General features: G+C 60.0%; 1 protein-coding gene across 1 annotated transcript; it reads right to left on the reverse strand.

The window, feature by feature from the left end:
- Positions 1-37: 37 nt before the first annotated feature.
- Positions 38-16,226, reverse strand: ITPKC (inositol-trisphosphate 3-kinase C). The gene is made up of 7 exons (XM_017338237.3): positions 15,060-16,226; positions 11,889-11,988; positions 8,195-8,408; positions 6,117-6,321; positions 4,257-4,358; positions 3,080-3,151; positions 38-1,650 (listed from the first exon to the last, which is right to left on the reverse strand). The coding sequence occupies exons 1-7, from the start codon at positions 16,071-16,073 to the stop codon at positions 1,447-1,449; spliced, it is 1,911 nt and encodes a 636-aa protein (XP_017193726.1). The 5' UTR covers positions 16,074-16,226; the 3' UTR covers positions 38-1,446.
- Between the last annotated feature and the right edge of the window lie 77 nt (positions 16,227-16,303).

The following is a 16,303-nucleotide window of genomic DNA, read 5'->3' on the forward strand; positions in this document are numbered from 1 at the left end:
AGAACCCATGTGTGGGTGTGTGAGAGACAGACAAAAGTAGTTTAGAGAATCTGTTTAATGAGTACCTATCACCTCCACCCTGAAAGGGGTACCATGGCTGTCCTGGTCACCACCGTGTCCCCAGTGCCCAGCAAAGGGTCTCATCAGGGAAACTGTATGGTGCAGTGACATGAGGAAGAGGGTCCCTGCCCAGGGACACCGTGCTTGGCATGGTCAGGTGCGTGGTCCTGGGTGCACTGCCTCGGCCACCATTGTCCCCTGCATCGTATGGCACAGAGCCAGGCCTGAGAACAGCTCGCTGGTGCTGGGCGAAGGAGGCAGCAGGTCAGCTCAGTTCTCTCAAGAGTGGCCGTCATCCTGTTACCCCACCCCGCGTTGCAGCTGCAGTTGAAAGTTTGAGCGCACACACCCCAGGGACAAGACAGAAACCTCAGCACAGACTCCGTCCTCTCTACTGGGTGCCTCGGCTGCTTCCCTGACCTACCTGCCCCCAGCTGACAGCTCCCTGGGATAAAGAAGTGTACAGGTGGCCAGGGGAAAGACCACCGCCTCAGTGCCAGTGGGAGGAGCTCCCCAGCCTGCCCTCGAGGGCCCCTAGCCCAAGGGCCCAGCGCTGGAGGGGCCGAAGGCCGCACAACAGGGTCCTGGAGTCTTCACCGCACCCGCCTATGCCCCTGGGCCGACCTGCACTTTGCCCCACAGGGGCCCCGGGTCTGGTGGGGCGCGGAGCCCAGGAGGAGGCTGCTGCCCCCGCCCCTGGACTCTGTCCTGGCGCTGCAGTCTTCACGGAGGGCCCTGCAACCCGGCACAGAGGACAAAGTCCTGAGGCTGGGTCTGGTGCCGCAAGCAAGGAGGCCGCAGAGGGCAGGGTGCAGGTGCGGCCGGGGATGCGGGCGGGGTCCGCAGGAGGCACAGGGAGGCGCACAGACCCTGGCAGGGTGGCTCGGTGGTGAGCGTCAGCAGTGTGGGCAGTGGCCGCACCCTCTCTGGGGCTGGAGTCGCTCAGCACCTGACTGGGCTCCCGAAGCAAGGGCCTCTCCCTCTAGACAGTTCCCGAGTGATGCCAGGTCCTCTGAGGCCCAGAGACGAACTTGGCACTGCCCCCGGCTCCACAGCCAGCGAGGGCTGATGAGGAGGCAGCCTGGGAGTTCCCAGTCAGCCACAGGCACCAGTCACACCTGTGCCCTGCAACAGCTGAGTGACATTCCCGGCCGCCGACAGCCCCTCCGTAACCTCTGCCCATCAGGGCACTGGTCTGGGTTCTGCTGCCTGGCACGACCCCGCCCGCTCATGCTCCCTCTCAGGTCCTGTCAGCCCCAGTGTCACAGAGGCCTTCAGCCCCAGAGGTCAGCCCACCCGCCACCACCCACAGGCCCCCACGGCATCTCGGGCCCCTCTGGCCAGAATGGAACCATCCAGTAAGTCAACCTGGCAGAGCCTGGCAGGTCAGCTCCGGGCCAGCCCCTGCAGGAGGCGGATCATATTGTCCAGGCCCCACAGGTAGCCGTCCTCACGATTGCCCTCGGCCCAGGGCAGCCGGTGGCTCAGCGTCTGGTGGTCCGGCAGGGCCGCCGTCTTGCCGAAGTCGATCATCCAGACCTTGGCCAGGCCAGTGTGGTCGTGCACAAAGAGGAGAGAGCTGCCCACCACCTGCAGTGGGGAGCCGGGGGTCAGGGCGGGGGCTGGCCCTGGTCACCGTGCCCTCCCGGCCAGGCAGCAGGGCAGGGTGTCTCACAGCATGAACCCCGGAGCTCGGCCACCTCGGGTCCAGCCCTGGCTCTGCCACTACCACGGGTGTTGGAACCTTTCTTGGCTCTGCTTCCTCACGTACAGAGTGAGCCTCAGAGAGTGCCGTGCACGTGCTACGGGTGAACTGACCACACAGCACTGACAGCAGTTCCTGGCACTCAGCAAACACCACCACTGCAAACTTACTGCTTTTTAAGCCAAACTCAAACACGGGCACTAACGGACTGGACGATGCCCCCCCCGCCCCCCCGCCCCCGGCCGTGGAGTGGGGCGGCAGCATCTCCGGCCCCGTGGGCTGTCGGTGCTGACCTCACACAAGGGACTTCCTTCCCCTGGGCCTCAGTCCCCTTGTCTGCACACTGGGAGCCCGCAGCCGGCCTCCCGGCACTGGCCCACACCGCACGCTGCCTCACAGTGCTCGGCACATGGTCGGTCCTCAGTGGACACTGTTTTAGCTAGCTGCCTTCCCCTCACCTGGCTCCAGGTGCACAGGCCCCTCCAGGTTTCGAGCCCCACTGCTCCCAGAGGACCCTGGTCCCAGGCAGGTGGGCAGGAGCTTGTCTGAGCAGCAGAGCCCTCCCAGGTCTGGACGGCCGGTGGTAACCAGCAGGCAGCCCAGGCTAGCCAAGTCTCCCGCGGTGCCATAGAAAATGGATGTGGGTGTGAAGTCTCCCGCTTTAAACAGTGGCGAATCACTGTTTAAAATGCCGAGTCAGCCGGCAGGCAAAACCAAACACGAGCACGGGAGAGACGGGTTCCCTGAGCTGTGCTTTGCGACTTCCACGTCCACAAGGGTGACGTTTGGTACAAGCAAACAGTAACAGCAGCCAGCACACCCTGATGCTGGACTGCGCTGGGTGCTGCTGCTACCCCCTCCCACAGCAGGGGGACCAAGGCCTCTCCGAGGCGGCCAGGGAGTGGCAGCCGGGTCTGCGGGCATCCCCGGGCCAGTGCTGGCTCAGGACAGTTGGTGACGGCAGGAAGAGGCGAGAGGGGGCTGGAGGCATGGGGAGAGCAGAGAGGATGGCACCCATTCAGAGTTGGGCACAGCCTCAGAGTGGCAGGCTGGGGGGGGGGGGGGAGGGTCTTCACAGCTGACACTGGTGAGGGCGCCTCCTCGTGGCTCTCACACCTCGGTGGCCCTGGGAGGCGAAGTCACAGGCCGGTGCCCCACAGCGGTCAGCCTGCAGCCCCCGGCTGGAGTCCGCCTCCGAATTTCCCTCGTGGGCACCCCCCTCCCATAGCTGTGGCTGCTGACTGTCCACAGCGTCCTCCCTGCACCACCCAGGCCCCGGGACCCCACGCAGGCCATGGTGGCCAGGGCTCGCACCTCATGGGTCCTGAAGAAGGGGGACTGCTCCAGGGTGTCGCGGAGTTCCTCCAGGTGGGCCACGTACTTTCTCTGTGTGTCAGAGGGGCCTTGGTGAGTCCCACCCAGGTGGAGGCCCCAAGGTGTGGCAGGCCACACAAATCCCCTGGACTGAGCAGCTCCTCCCATCCCTTTCAGCTGGGCCTGGTGACCTGACTGGCTGTGGCCCACACAGTGTGGCAGGAATGACAGCCACCATGCTGAGCCCGGGCATCAGGAGGTCTTGCGTTTTCACTCCCTCTCTTGGCCCCTTGCTTCTACTGTGAGAGCAGACCCAGCCCAGCCCGCTGGGCCACAAGACACACACAGCCAAGCACAGGGAGACAAATCTGAGCCCAGACAGTGACGGGCGGGCGCTGGGGCGGTGGGTGCTGGCCTCGTGGGGGCCAGCGCTGTGGTGCAGTGGGTTAAGCCACCACCTGTGACGCTGGCATCCTTTACGAGCTCCAGCTCAAGTCCCAGCTGCTCCACTTCCCAACCAGCTGCGTGCTAATGCGCCTGGGAAAGCAGCAGGTGATGTCCCAAGTCCTTAGGCCCCGTCACCCACATGGAAGACCTGGATGGAGTTCCAGGCTCCTGGCTTCAGCCTGGCCCAGGCCTGGCCATTGCAGCCATTTGGGGAGTGAAGCAGTGGATGGAAGATCTCTCTCTCCCTCTCAAATAAATAAATAAAATTTAAAAAAAAGCGCCGGCACACCAGGTTCTAGTCCCGGTCGGGGCACCAGATTCTGTCCCGGTTGCACCTCTTCCAGGCCAGCTTTCTGCTGTGGCCAGGGAGTGCAGTGGAGAATGGCTCAAGTGCTTGGATAAGCACCTGGCTCCTGCCTTCGGATCAGCGCGGTGCGCTGGCCGCAGCGCACTGGCCGCGGCGGCCATTGGAGGGTGAACCAATGGCAAAGGAAGACCTTTCTCTCTGTCTCTCTCATTGTCCACTCTGCCTGTCAAAAAAAAAAAAAGAAAAAAGAAAAAAAAAAAAGACCAATGGGCAGACAGGAGAGCAGGGCCAGCCTGGACCAGCCTTAGCCAGGCCACGGCTGTCCACACCTGAGCACCGCCAGCCTGGACCGCCTTAGCCAGGCCACGGCTGCCCACACCTGAGCACCGCCAGCCACGCTGTGGGACACAAGCACGTCCTCACCAGGATTCCACGGTCTCGGTCCACAAAGTCCTCCAGCACCTTCGTCACCTGCTCCAGCGCCTGCGTCTTCTTGAAGTTGGTGCTGCAGGTCCCGTTGGCTTTCTGCAGGGCAAGGGAGTGGGGAGTGGCCTCTCACCCCTTTCCCTTCCCGCCCCAAACTCGGAGCAACCTGGGGCACCTCCGGGGCGCCCAGCCGCCTTCACAGCTGCTTACTGTTCGGGAGAAGCCAGCCCGCCTGCCCGCCCCAGCTCAGCTGGGTCCCGCGTCACAGTCCTGAGTGACCCAGCCTTCCGAGTCGAACCTCCACCCACCCTGGCAAAGTGGGCTTGGGGGCGGGGGCAGGGCGGGTCTGGCTTTCCATCATGACTGCTACTTGCTAGCTGGGCCATCGCTGTCTTGGCCTCGGTTTCCCCATCTGGCAGATGGGGATGGTGTTGGTACCTCCATCCCACGTCCCCGAGAGAAATCAAGGAGGGCTTCTTCAAGGAAGCAAGTTTGAAAGGAGACAGAAAACTGGCTTGAGGGTCACCCAGGAGAACAACAGAGGGAAGAACATTCTTGGCAGGGAAACCACATTCCAAGGCCCTGTGGCCAGAAAGCCCAGGGGACTTCCCTGCGCTTCACGACAGCCTGAAGAAACAGGAGTAGAGGTGAGGCCTGAGGGCCTCTAAGCTCCCCTGCGGCACTAGGGAGCCACAGAAGAGCTCTGGATGGGAGAAGGGCATCACTGGATTCGCAGCTCACAAGGACAGCTGAGTGGTCATGGGGCAGAGGCAGCGTGGGGGCACGACCCCAACGAAGGGGCCAGCTTTGCCGCGCAGTGGGGTAAGCTGTGGTCTGCAATACCGGCCTCCCACATCAAAGTGCTGGTTCAAGTCCCGGCTGCTCCACTTCCAGTGAAGCTCCTTGCTAATGGCCTGGGAAAGCAGTGGAAGACGCCCCAAGTGCTTGGGCCCCTGGTACCCATATGGGAGACCCGGAGAGAGTCCCAGGCTCCTGGCTTCAGCCTGGCCAAGCCCTGCTACTGTGGCCCTCTGGGGACAGAACCACAGATGGAAGGTCTTTCTCTCTGAAACTGTGCCTTTCAAATACACTTAAACCTCTTTTTAAAAATCATACCAGAAAAGAAAATGCCAGGGGCTTGGTGTGTCACCTTTGACTCAGTCGCCCACCTGTGGAAGTCTAGTCCACAGCCGGCCCTGCACACCTGCCAGATGGTGTCTGTACCACGTGACTCACTAAGGCACCGAAATGCCAGCAAACGGAGGCCACCAAGGTCCACCCACGGGAGCCCTGGCACGTCCACAAAGAGCACCTGCCACAGAAAACCCTTCCGGACATGACAGTTAGTGACACAGGCCAAGGCCAGTCCACGTGGGCCCAAGGTGTGCAGGTGGGGCGTGGGCGGGGCTGGGCAGGGCAGCGGCAGGGCTGAGACAGAGCTGTCCACGTTTCTCCCTGCTCCTGGTGGTATCACCTTGACTTCTGAGCTCCGTGCAGATCTACTCAAACAACTAGAGCTAACTTACGGTGACGGTGTGGGAGGTGCAATGAGCAAAGAAGGACGCCTCCCCAGTGGGGGCGCTGAGGGCTTGCAGCTGTCCTGTTAGGGGATGGATCAGTGGGGGCGAGCCCAGGGCCTGGGAGCCCAGGGCGGCTGAAGCCAGAGAAGCTGGAGCGGTGCTGGGACCTGGCCACAGGAGGGAGCAGGAGACGTCCTGGCACTGACTGACCGGCGCTGGGGGGAAGCGGCACCCGCCCCGGCCCACCTGGCCCTCCCTGACCCTGCGTTCCCCAGCAGGCCCCGCCTCAGGTCCAGTCCAGGCCCTGTGGGGACGGCCAGCCAGCCCCACGCCTCACCTTGACGCCCTCAATGCGGAAGCCCAGGGTGGAGGTGGAGCTCGAGGCCTCCCGCCATTGCATGTAGCGGGGCTTGGTCACAGCCCCCTGCGCGTGCTCCTCGGGCGTGGGGGCCCCAGGGTCCACAGCCACCATCTTCTCGTACATGTCCTTCCGGGGCCGGGGCCGCTCTCGTGCCTTGACCAGCTCCTCCTCCAGGTAGGTCCTGGCACACAGGGGAGGTGACAAAGGTGACAAACGAAGTGGCGCTGAGCAGAGCCGGAGGCCTGACGCTTCCTGACGTGGAGACAGGTTGAAAAGTGCCAGTGGGCGCAGAAGTGGGCGAGCAGATCTCTGCATGGGACAGAGTGCACGGTAGCCACACACACACACATGCTCGCACTCACACACACGTGCACACTTGCTCACACACTCGCTCGCACACCAGGCTAAGGATGGAGAAGCCCTGCCATTCCAACACGGGGATTCTTCAACAAACGGTGCTGGGTCGACAGGATGCCCACCTGGGGCAAGACAAACCCAGGCCCCAGCTCGCACACGCACAGGTGGAGTTAGCTCCAGGTGGACTGCGGAGCTGACTGTGAAACTTCAAACAATAGCATGTACAGGAGAACACAAGAACGTCTTCTTACTCTCAGAATATGCAGATTTCTTTCTTTCTTTTTTTCTTTCTTCCTTTCTTTCTTTCTTTCTTTCTTTCTTTCTTTCTTTCTTTCTTTCTTTCTTTCTTTCTTTCTTTATTTCTTCTTTTTAGATTTATTTTGCTTCACAGGCAGAGTTACAGAGAGATGGAGAGTTGGGAGGAGAGAGAGACAGATAGATAGATAGATAGATCCACTGGTTCACTCCCCAGATGGCTGCACCGGCCAGGGCTGGGCCAGGCTGAAGCCAGGAGCCAGGAGCTTTATCCAGGTCTCTCACAGGGTGGCAGGGTCTCAAGCACTTGGACCATCTTTCACTGCTTTCCCAGGCCATTAGCAAGGAGCTGGATTGGAACTGGAGCCCATATGGGATGCCAGTGTCACAGACAGCAGTTCTACCTGCTACGCCACACTGGCTCCTTGCAAATTTCTTAAACGCAACCCCATTGGCCAGAATGAAAAGTTGACAAACTGGACTGAATTAAAAGTACTTCTGTTTGTGAAAAGACACTGTTAAAACAGTGAACTGGGATAGTTGGAGAGTGTGTGTGTGTGTGTGTGTGTGTGGGCAACAAAAAACCTATACCCAAAATACATAAAGAATTACGCATAAAAAAAAAAAAAAGACAGGAGCAGGCGTCTAGCCCAGTAGTTTAGACTCCCATGTCCCATGGGTCAATGCCCAGCTCCACTCTGTGGGAGGCAGCAGTGATGGCTCATGTAATTGGGTTCCTGCCACCCACATAGGAGACCTGGACAGACTTTCTGGATCCTGGCTGCCAGAGAGAGAGAGAGAGAGGCCAACTCAATGGAAAAAAATGGGTAGAAGATTCAAACAGGCACTTTTGAAAGAGGATTCCTTTCCTTGAAAGAGGAAAAGATGCTTAATTTCTGAGTCATCAGAATGAGTGACCACTACATATCCATCAGAACGGCTCAAATGGGGATGGTGGTGCAGCGGATAAAGCTGTTGTCTGTGATGCCGGCATCCCACATGGGCGCCAGTTCATGCCCTGGCTGCTCCACATCCCATCCAGCTCCCTGCTAATGTGCCTAGGAAAGCAGCTGAGGATGGCCCAAGTGCTTGGGCCCCTGCATCCATGTGAGAGACCTTGATGAAGCTCCCAGCTCCTGGCTTCAGACCTGCCCAGTTCTGGCCACTGTGGCCATCTGGGAGAGTGAACCAGCAGGTGAAACACCTCTCTCTGTGTCTTTCTGTCTGCCTCTCTGTAACTCTGCCTCTCAAGTAAATAAATAAATGTTTTTTAAAAAATGGCTGACATGAATAAAACAGACAATACCAAGTGTGGGTGGGGCAGAAAGCAGTGAGGCCCCTCTACTGTAGGAATACCTGCTGGGGCAGCCACTTTGAAACCTAACTGATGCTTTCAACCACGTCCCCCCGCCCCGCCCCGCCCCAGGCTGCCAGTGCCCCACCTGCTGCCCATTTTGCAGTCCATGATGGAGGGGCCTTCGAAATCTGCCAGGAGATCCTCCATCTGGTTGAAGGCTTGGCCGTCCCGCTGCACCACGCCGTAGTAGGCCGGCACAAATGGCCGCAGCGGGTCTCCCATCAGCTGCTCCAGGCTGCGCTGCTCACACTGACAGAAGCGTTTCAGAATCCGGCCGTCCTCTCCCGCCTGGAAGTTCCCTGCGGGCAGTGGGATCAGCGACAGGGTCAAAAAAACAGACAAGAAAGGGACGCCTGCCCGCCCCTTCCTGTGTGTGCGCGGTCCTGGCACCATCACACCATCGCCTGAGCTCCCTCTCCCTCCCGGCAGCTTTCAAAAGCTTGGCCTGGGCTGGCGGGGAAGGGTGCGTTTCTACTCGCTCTTGCTGAAACGGAGTCTTGTTCACGCACAATGTGTCCTTGCTGGCTCTGTAATTTTGCATGGTGAGCCTAGATTGTCTATGGGAGTTCGGTGAGGCCTACGCAGGCAGCATTTGCTTCTCCCTGGGGTCCCAGGTGCTAAGGACCAGGGCCTGTTCAAATTAACTGGTGGGGCCAAGTGTTGTGGCACAGCAGGTTAAGCTGTCACCTTATTTTTTTAGGTGAAGCTACAGAGACAGAGAGAGACCTTCCATCTGCTGGTTCACTCTCCAGTGGCCGTAAAGGCCAGGGCTGGGCCAGGCCGAAGTCAAGGGCCAGTAGCTTCTTCTGGGTCTTCCATGTGGATTGCAGGGGCCCAAGGACTTGGGCCATCCTCCACTGCTTTCTAGGTACATTAGCAGGGAGCTGGATGGGAAGTGGAGCAGCCGGGACATGAACTGTCACCCATGTGGATGCCAGCACTGCAGACAGCAGCTATGCCACAGTGCCAGCCCTAAGCTGCCACCTCTTCATGCTGGCATCCCATTCGAGGATCGATCTGAGTTCCACCTGCTCCACTTCCAACCCAGCTCCCTGTTAATGTGCCTGAGAAAGCAGCAGAAGATGGCCCAGGTACCTGGGCCCCTGCCACCCATATGGGAGACCAGGATGGCCTGGCCCAGTCTTGGCTATTGTGGCTATTTGGGGAGTGAACCAGCAGTAGAAGATACCTCTCTGTGTCTTTCCTTCTCTCTGTAATTCTGCCTTTCAAGTAAATAAATAGATCTTACATATTTTTTAAATAAAAAATAAATTAACTATAAATCTGACAGAATTATAGATTAGAATTCCAAATTATTATTGTGGTAAATGCATTTTTAGCTTGTATCTTCCACAGATGGCTGCGACAGTATCTCCTATTCCATGGGCTCTCCTACAACCTTCCTGATAAGAAGTGCAGTCCAGTGCCTCTCCCTTGACCTGGGCGGGGTTTACGGCAGGAGTGACACTGTGTGAAGGCCAACTCCAGGTCATAAAGGCAACAGTGCTTCCCCTTCGCCGTTGGCAGAGACGCTCGCCACACTCCCCCGAGCTGCAGGGTAAGAAGTCATTTGCTCGGAGGCCACCTCGTGTGAGGAAGCCCACGCAGATGCGTGGAGAAGCCAGACGAGGCTCTTCAGCTCCTGCTGAGACCCCGGCCCCCAAGCAGTGTCGGAGGCCGGGCGCACGAGTGAATGAGCCTCCAACGGTCTCCAGCTTTGAGTGGTCCTGGCTGAGTTCCCAGACAGCATGAGCCTGCCCTGCCCTGTCTGAATCCTCTACCCAAGACCCACAAGCATAATGAAATGGCTCTTTCATTCCATTAAGGTTTTAAATATTTATTTATTTATTCACTTGAGACAGAGAGAGATGGACAGAGAGAGAGAGAGTTCCCTCACTGGTTCACTCCCCAGTTGCGCACAATGGCTGCAGCTGGGCTGGGCTGGGCTGGGCTGGGAACTGAGTCCAGGGTGGGAGGCACCTGATTCCTGGTACCAGCACCACAGGTGCCTCCCAGGGACTGCACAAGCAGGAAGCTGGAGTTGGGAGCTGGGGCCAGGACTCCAGCCCAGGTCCTCCGATGTGGAGCACTGGCATCTTCAGACTAAATGGCTGCTTCTCACTATTTTTTAACTATTGTAAGGAGGGACTGCAGCCTTGTGCTCACTCTGGGGCCCTTGTCTTTTCTCCAACTTCGCTCTAGGCTGAGCAGGGCAACAAGTTCTCTTGTGGTCTCCCTTTGCTTGGTAGGTACGTTTCTTACTCTAGCCCCCTGCCTGGTGTGTACATGTTCGTATGTATTTGAAAGACAGTGAGAGAAGCACGAGAGACACAGAGAGAGAGAGAGAGAGAGAGAGAGAGAGAGAGAAAGTTTCATCTTTCCCTATGCACTTTCCCTATGCTCCTTCCCTATGACAGCCAGGGCTAGGCCAGGCCAAAGTCCGGAGCATGGAAACAGACCTGAGCCATCGCCTGCTGCCTCCCGGGCTGCACGGTAACAGGAAGCTGGACGAGAAGCAGAGCTGGGTGTCAAACCCAGAGACTCCGCTATGGCATGCGGCCATCCCCGATGGGACGCCAGCCTCTCACTGCCTTGTCCTCGTGTGTTTATGAATCTTCCATGGCCGTGTCCTGCTGCAACACAGAGAGCTCAGTGCTTGCAACAGAGACCACAGGGCCCTGGGGAAACCATGACAGCCACCGGGCTGGGAGGGGGCAGATTTTTTTTTATTTTTTATTTTCATCTTCTTGAGAGAATAAGGGAGAGAGATTTTCCATTTGCTGCTTTGTTCCCCAAATGCCTGCGACAGCCAGGGCTGGGCCAGGCCGTCAGGAGTCCAGAACTCTACTCAGGCCTTCCATGTGGACGGCCAAAGCACCTGAGCCATCACCTGCTACCTCCCAGGACATGTTAGCAGGGAGCCGGATCAGAAGCAGAGCAGCCAGGACTGGAACCTGTACTGTGCTGTGAGCTGTGGCCATTCCAAGTGGAAGCTTGGCCTGCTGCACCATGGTGCGCGCCCTGCGGCTACTCCAACTGCGGGCCTACTGCACTCTGGACGCGGACAGCTAACTTCCATCATGAGGGGTCTGTGGCTGAATCTCGACAAACACTTTGGCTTCAACGCTTCAAGTGAAGTGAGATGACCCCCCTAGTAACAGATGGGGAAACCGAGGCCCAGGAAAGGAAAGTCACTTGCCAGGGGACACCATGAATATAAAAGCCATATCTAGGGCTAAACCTCTGCTTACAGTGCTGGCATCCCATATGGGTGCTAGTTCGAGTCCCGGCTGCTCCCCTTCCAATCCAGCTCTCTGCTATGGTGGGAAAGCAGTAGAAGATGGCCCAAGTGCTTGGGCCCCTGCACCCACATGGGAGACTCAGAAGAAGCTCCTGGTTCCTGGCTTCGGATGGGCACAGCTCTGGCTGTTTGTGCCATCTGGAGAGTGAACCAGCAGATGGAAGATCTCCCTCTCTCTATCTGTAATTCTACCTCTCAAATAAATAGATAAAATCTTAAAAAAAAAAAGTCACATTTAGAGTTGCAGCCCAGGTCCATCTGTCCCCAGAACAGAGGCTCCTCCCGCCACCACAGTAACATGGAGTAGCCCCCGCCTCAAGTCTGGCCAGGTCCAGGCCTCCGCTTCCCATAGCAGCCCCCTGAGTGGGTGTGGTCACGGAGCCTGGGTTACAGGTGGGGAAACCAAGGGCAGACGGCAGCGTTTGCCTGGCCAGGCGTGCCGTCCGGCCCTGCCCCACCCCCGCCGTCCCCCCCTCACCTGCATGTCCGGAGAGCTGGACCCAGGGGTAGTGTTTCCGGAAGGAGACCACGAAGGGCGAGTACTTCAGAACCGTCTTCAGCTTCTCCCACGGTTTGTTCTGGGAGGTGCAGAAGGGGGAGGGGTCAGGGCAGAGGCCAGGGAGGGAGGGTCTGGGTGTTGCCAGGGCACCTGACCAAGGTGGACCTGGGGTCTTTCCAGGGCCAGGGGCTTTCTGGGGTCGCTATGCTCAAGTTTGTCGGGGTGCATGAACCGCAATGCGTTTGGCAATCATGAGACTGCCCAAAGGCCAGGGCACTGGAGGGGGAGGGGGCTCTGACCTTCCTCTGTCACCGTTTCTCTGTCCACGGTCTCTCTGCCTGCCTCAGGAGTAGGGATAGGCTAGGATCTATTGTGGGAACAGTGACCCCACATCTCCCCCCTCCTCCACGTCACACGCCCTAAAGCTAGAAGCCCCCAAGGCCAGGTCAGACTTCCTGGAAATAATGACGGAGCAGGAGTTGATGACGAATGCAGGCTGAGCACAGAGCCAAACACAGGAGCAAGTGACGCCAGGGCCCGCGCTGGGCAGCCCTACGAGCCGCTCCAGCTCTTTCCCCTTCCAGACACCTCCCTGCGTCTCCGAGTGAGGTCAGTGACTCCCTGTGGCCCCTGCGAGAGCCGTGAGCAGCAGCTCCGCTCCTAGGTGGAAGCCTCAACAGCCAGAGTCTGACTCTGCTTGGGGGGCTGAGGGTGGGAAGAGCCATGGAAGCCCCCCACCCCCACCCCAAGAGGAGGCTGAGCAAAATTAACCCCTGGTTGTTCTGAGTCACTGAGATTTGGGGAGAATCGCGAGGGACCCTGACTACTACGGGTACAAAGAGAAGCAGAGAGACAAAGTAAAGACAAAGATGGGAGATGCAGAGAGAGCGAGAGCGAGAGAGAGAGAGAGGGAGCCAGAGAAGCAAACAACACAGACTGAGCTGTCCCAGCCGGAGCTGCCTGAGGCCGGCTCTGACGCCCTCTGGGAAGGGTCGCAGGGTTCAGGAAGGGGACGATGGTGGCAGGTCCCTGTTTACTGAGCACCTGACCCATCGCTGGCACAACAGCACTCAGCGTGCCTTCACCTCCCCCATCCGAAAAACGCCACCCGGCGTGACCGTGGCCTCTGAGCTTCGGATGAGGACCAGAGGCCACGGGTCTCACGTCGCCCAGCACAGCGCTGACCTGCCGCGCTCCCGCTGGACGAGGCCTGGGGCCCGCGTGATCTGGACTCTCTGTCCGGCTCACTGACTGGGTGTCCCCAGAATGCTGCTGGGTCTGAAGGGTGTCTACTGAGACCGTCTTTTCCATCCTAAGCAGACTGAGTGCATTCTCTGTGTCAGATGATTGATCCCAAGTCAGCTCACAAGCCACTTCCCCCAGGAAGTCCTCTCTCCCATCCAAGTACTAACCAGGCCCGACCCTGCTCAGTTGCCGAGAACAGACGAGACTGGGCGCATTCAGGGTGGTATGGCCATAGGCCAGGAAGCCCGCTCTGATAGCCCAGTACCTGGCCAGTCACTGGGCTCCCATAGCCACGCAGACTGCCCCTTCCCAGGCCTGACTGCTGTCTGGGGCCGCCGCCCCCATTAGCCTGAGGGCAGTGTCGTGGTCAGGATGGTGAGAAGGAAAGATAGAGAGGGCCTTTTGGGTCAGACAGGATTTCAAAATGAAGCAAGAAGGAAGGGAGGGTATTCTGCGCAGTGGGGCCAGCTTGAGCAACGTGTGGGGGCAGGATGGAGGCTGCAAGGCCAGGGGACAGGGCGCGCTCTGGCCGGAGGGGTCAGTGGGGGAGGGGGAGTCTCTGAGCCCAGCCCGGAGCTCCTGCTCACTACCAGGGAGCTGTAGGAGGCCCCAGAACAGAGAAAGGAGCCGATGAGGGCTGGACCATGGAGGCAGGTTCTGGAAGAATGAGGAAAACCGAGGTGGGGAGGGCTGGGAGGGAGGCAGGCCAGGGAGGGATTCACACAGCACGAGGGTCAAGAGGACAGCACCTCGGCTCTGGCTCGCCCCTCTATTCCTCAGTTTCCCCATCTGTAAAATGGAGAGGCTCCCGACTCTCCCAGTCTCACCAGGCACATGCAGGGTGCTGTGGGCGGTGCCCGGTGTACTGGGGCTGGGGGGGGGCGCGGTCTGAGTCTCAGTTCTGCCTCTTTCAAGGTGGGTGACCTCGCTCTGCCTCAATGCCCTCATACGCAGAAGGGAATAACAGCGTTTGCCTCGTAGGGAGTCAGGGAGCCAATAAGGGCGAGGAGCTTAGCGGGGCTGGGCTGCCGCCGCTGTTATCATCCGCTCCCTCCCAGCTGAGATGCCAAGGCGGTGAGCCAGCAGGTGGAGAGCAAAGCATGGCGGGGAGCCCCAGCGGGTCCAGACACGCAGAGACGGGCCTGTCTCCTACAGCTGGGGCCACGCACATGTGAACACGGCCCCGAGGGAGGCGTGGTGGGGGGAGGGGGCCTCCGGGCAGACGCCAGCCTGCACCCCGGACAATGGGAGGCCTGGGCAGGCCAGCCAGCACCACGGACTGTGGACTCCACTCTCCAGTTTCACACCCAAGTCTGCTCTGACCCTCCCTGCTGGAACCTGCTGGGCCAGCCCTCCTGATTCACCAGGGGCGAACCGCACCCAGGCGGGCGGGGGTGGGGGGGATGTAAACAACAGGGCGTGGGGGTGCCCCTGGCCCTTCGAGAACCTGAGGGAAGTTGGGCTTCACTTCACTCTCTAGAAGAAATGTACAAGGGGGCTGGGGTGGGGAAGGGTCAGGGCCCCTTAAGGCAGCCACAGGCCCCAGAAAGAAGGCACACTCTCTCTCTGTCTCCCTATTCCCGGATTCTTCAGATTTGGGGCTTGTAGACTAAGGCACTGGACAGAAGTCAGAGACAGAGCCACACAGTCGGACACTTCGGGGACTCCTTCTGTGGTCCCACTGTAGACCCTGGAGCTGGAGGCAAAGAGAGGAGAGGAAGCAGAGGGCAGGCCGGGGCTGCGTGGAGTGGCTGGAGTCACTCCGCCGTCCCGGGGGGAGGCAGTGGAGGAAAAGGCAGGCACTGGGGATGGAACCGCTGGCGGGCGGCTGAAAGCAAACCGGGACAGAGAGACTTTCTCAAGCAAGGCGGGGCGAGGGGTCTGCCGGGACATGGGCCCACTCACCCCAGACCTGTCCTCAGGGTCGCTGGCACCTCCGCCCCCGGCCACCACGTCATCCTCAGACTCGTCGAAAGAGGAGGCAGAGGAGAAGCCGCCACTGCCCACGTCCACCCGGGAGGGGGCTCCCACTGGCTGGGCCTCGGGCCCAGGGGTCTCAGGGGTGATGATGAGGCGGGGGACAGGACACAGGGGGCTACAGTCCAGGTGTGAGTACAGGGCAGTCAGCAACTCTCCAGGTTCTGGTTCCTGTTCTGGGCCTTGTCCATGAGGCTCCCCCAAAAAGCAGTCTGCCCCAGGTGCTGTCTGGGGACCAGCCGTGCCATGCTGTTTCCCAGCTGTTTCAGTATCCCGCTGTATCTGGGGGCCATCAGTGCGTGGCTCCGTCTGGGAGCCTTCAGTATCCTGTGGCGTCCTGGGGCCACCAGTGTACAGTTCTTTCCAGGAGCCATTAGCACCTGGCTCTGTCGAGAGACAGGCGCTCTCTAGGTGAGTCGGGCGGTTGGAACTGCTCTGGTGAGTCCACAGGTTATCAGTCCGGGGCTTGACCCTCTCTGGCTGTGCCTGGAGGTTGGATCTGCGTGGATCAGTCCAAAAGCCATCTGTCCCAGTCTCTGTCCAGGGCTCTGAGCAGCTGCTGCTCCTTTCCGGCTGCGTCCAGAGGCTGGCCCTGTCGGGCTCCGTCTTCTGGCTGAGCCTCTCGGGCTCTGCTCCGAGGCCGGCTGCTTCGGGTTCAGCCTGTCCCTCTGTCCGGGCTTCTGTCCGTGGGCTGTCTGTCCCGGGTTCAGGCCCGAGGCCGGCCCTCTCGGGCTCCGTGTGGAGCCGGGACCTCTCGGTCCCGGCCTGGGGCCCGCCCCCCTCTGGCCGTCCCGCCGGACCCCCGGCGCCGGGTCCGGGTCGCTGCTGTCCCGGCTGCCGCCTCCGCCCCCCTCGCGGCGCCTCCAGCCCCATGCGGGCCGCAGCCGGCAGCGCCCCGGCCTCTGCCTCGCTCAAGCTCCCCCGGCATGGGCAGCGCCTCATGCCTGCTCCTTCGGTTCAAGCTTCGGCCGGCCCAGCCCCACCTTCCCCTTTAAATCCTACGAGGGGTGTGGCTGGGGAGCCCCGACTCGCGGGTTCCGGCCCCGGAGCTCCAGCCCGTGCGGGCACGCAGGGGTTAACCGATACTCCCTCCCCCCTCCGGGGGAAAGCCCCGAAGTCCCGCCCACCGGACGTGACGCACCCGGTGAGGGCGGGGCTTGAATTGGCCCCGC

Source organism: Oryctolagus cuniculus, chromosome 18 (assembly GCF_964237555.1).
Source record: "Oryctolagus cuniculus chromosome 18, mOryCun1.1, whole genome shotgun sequence".
NCBI classification, from domain to species: domain Eukaryota; kingdom Metazoa; phylum Chordata; class Mammalia; order Lagomorpha; family Leporidae; genus Oryctolagus; species Oryctolagus cuniculus.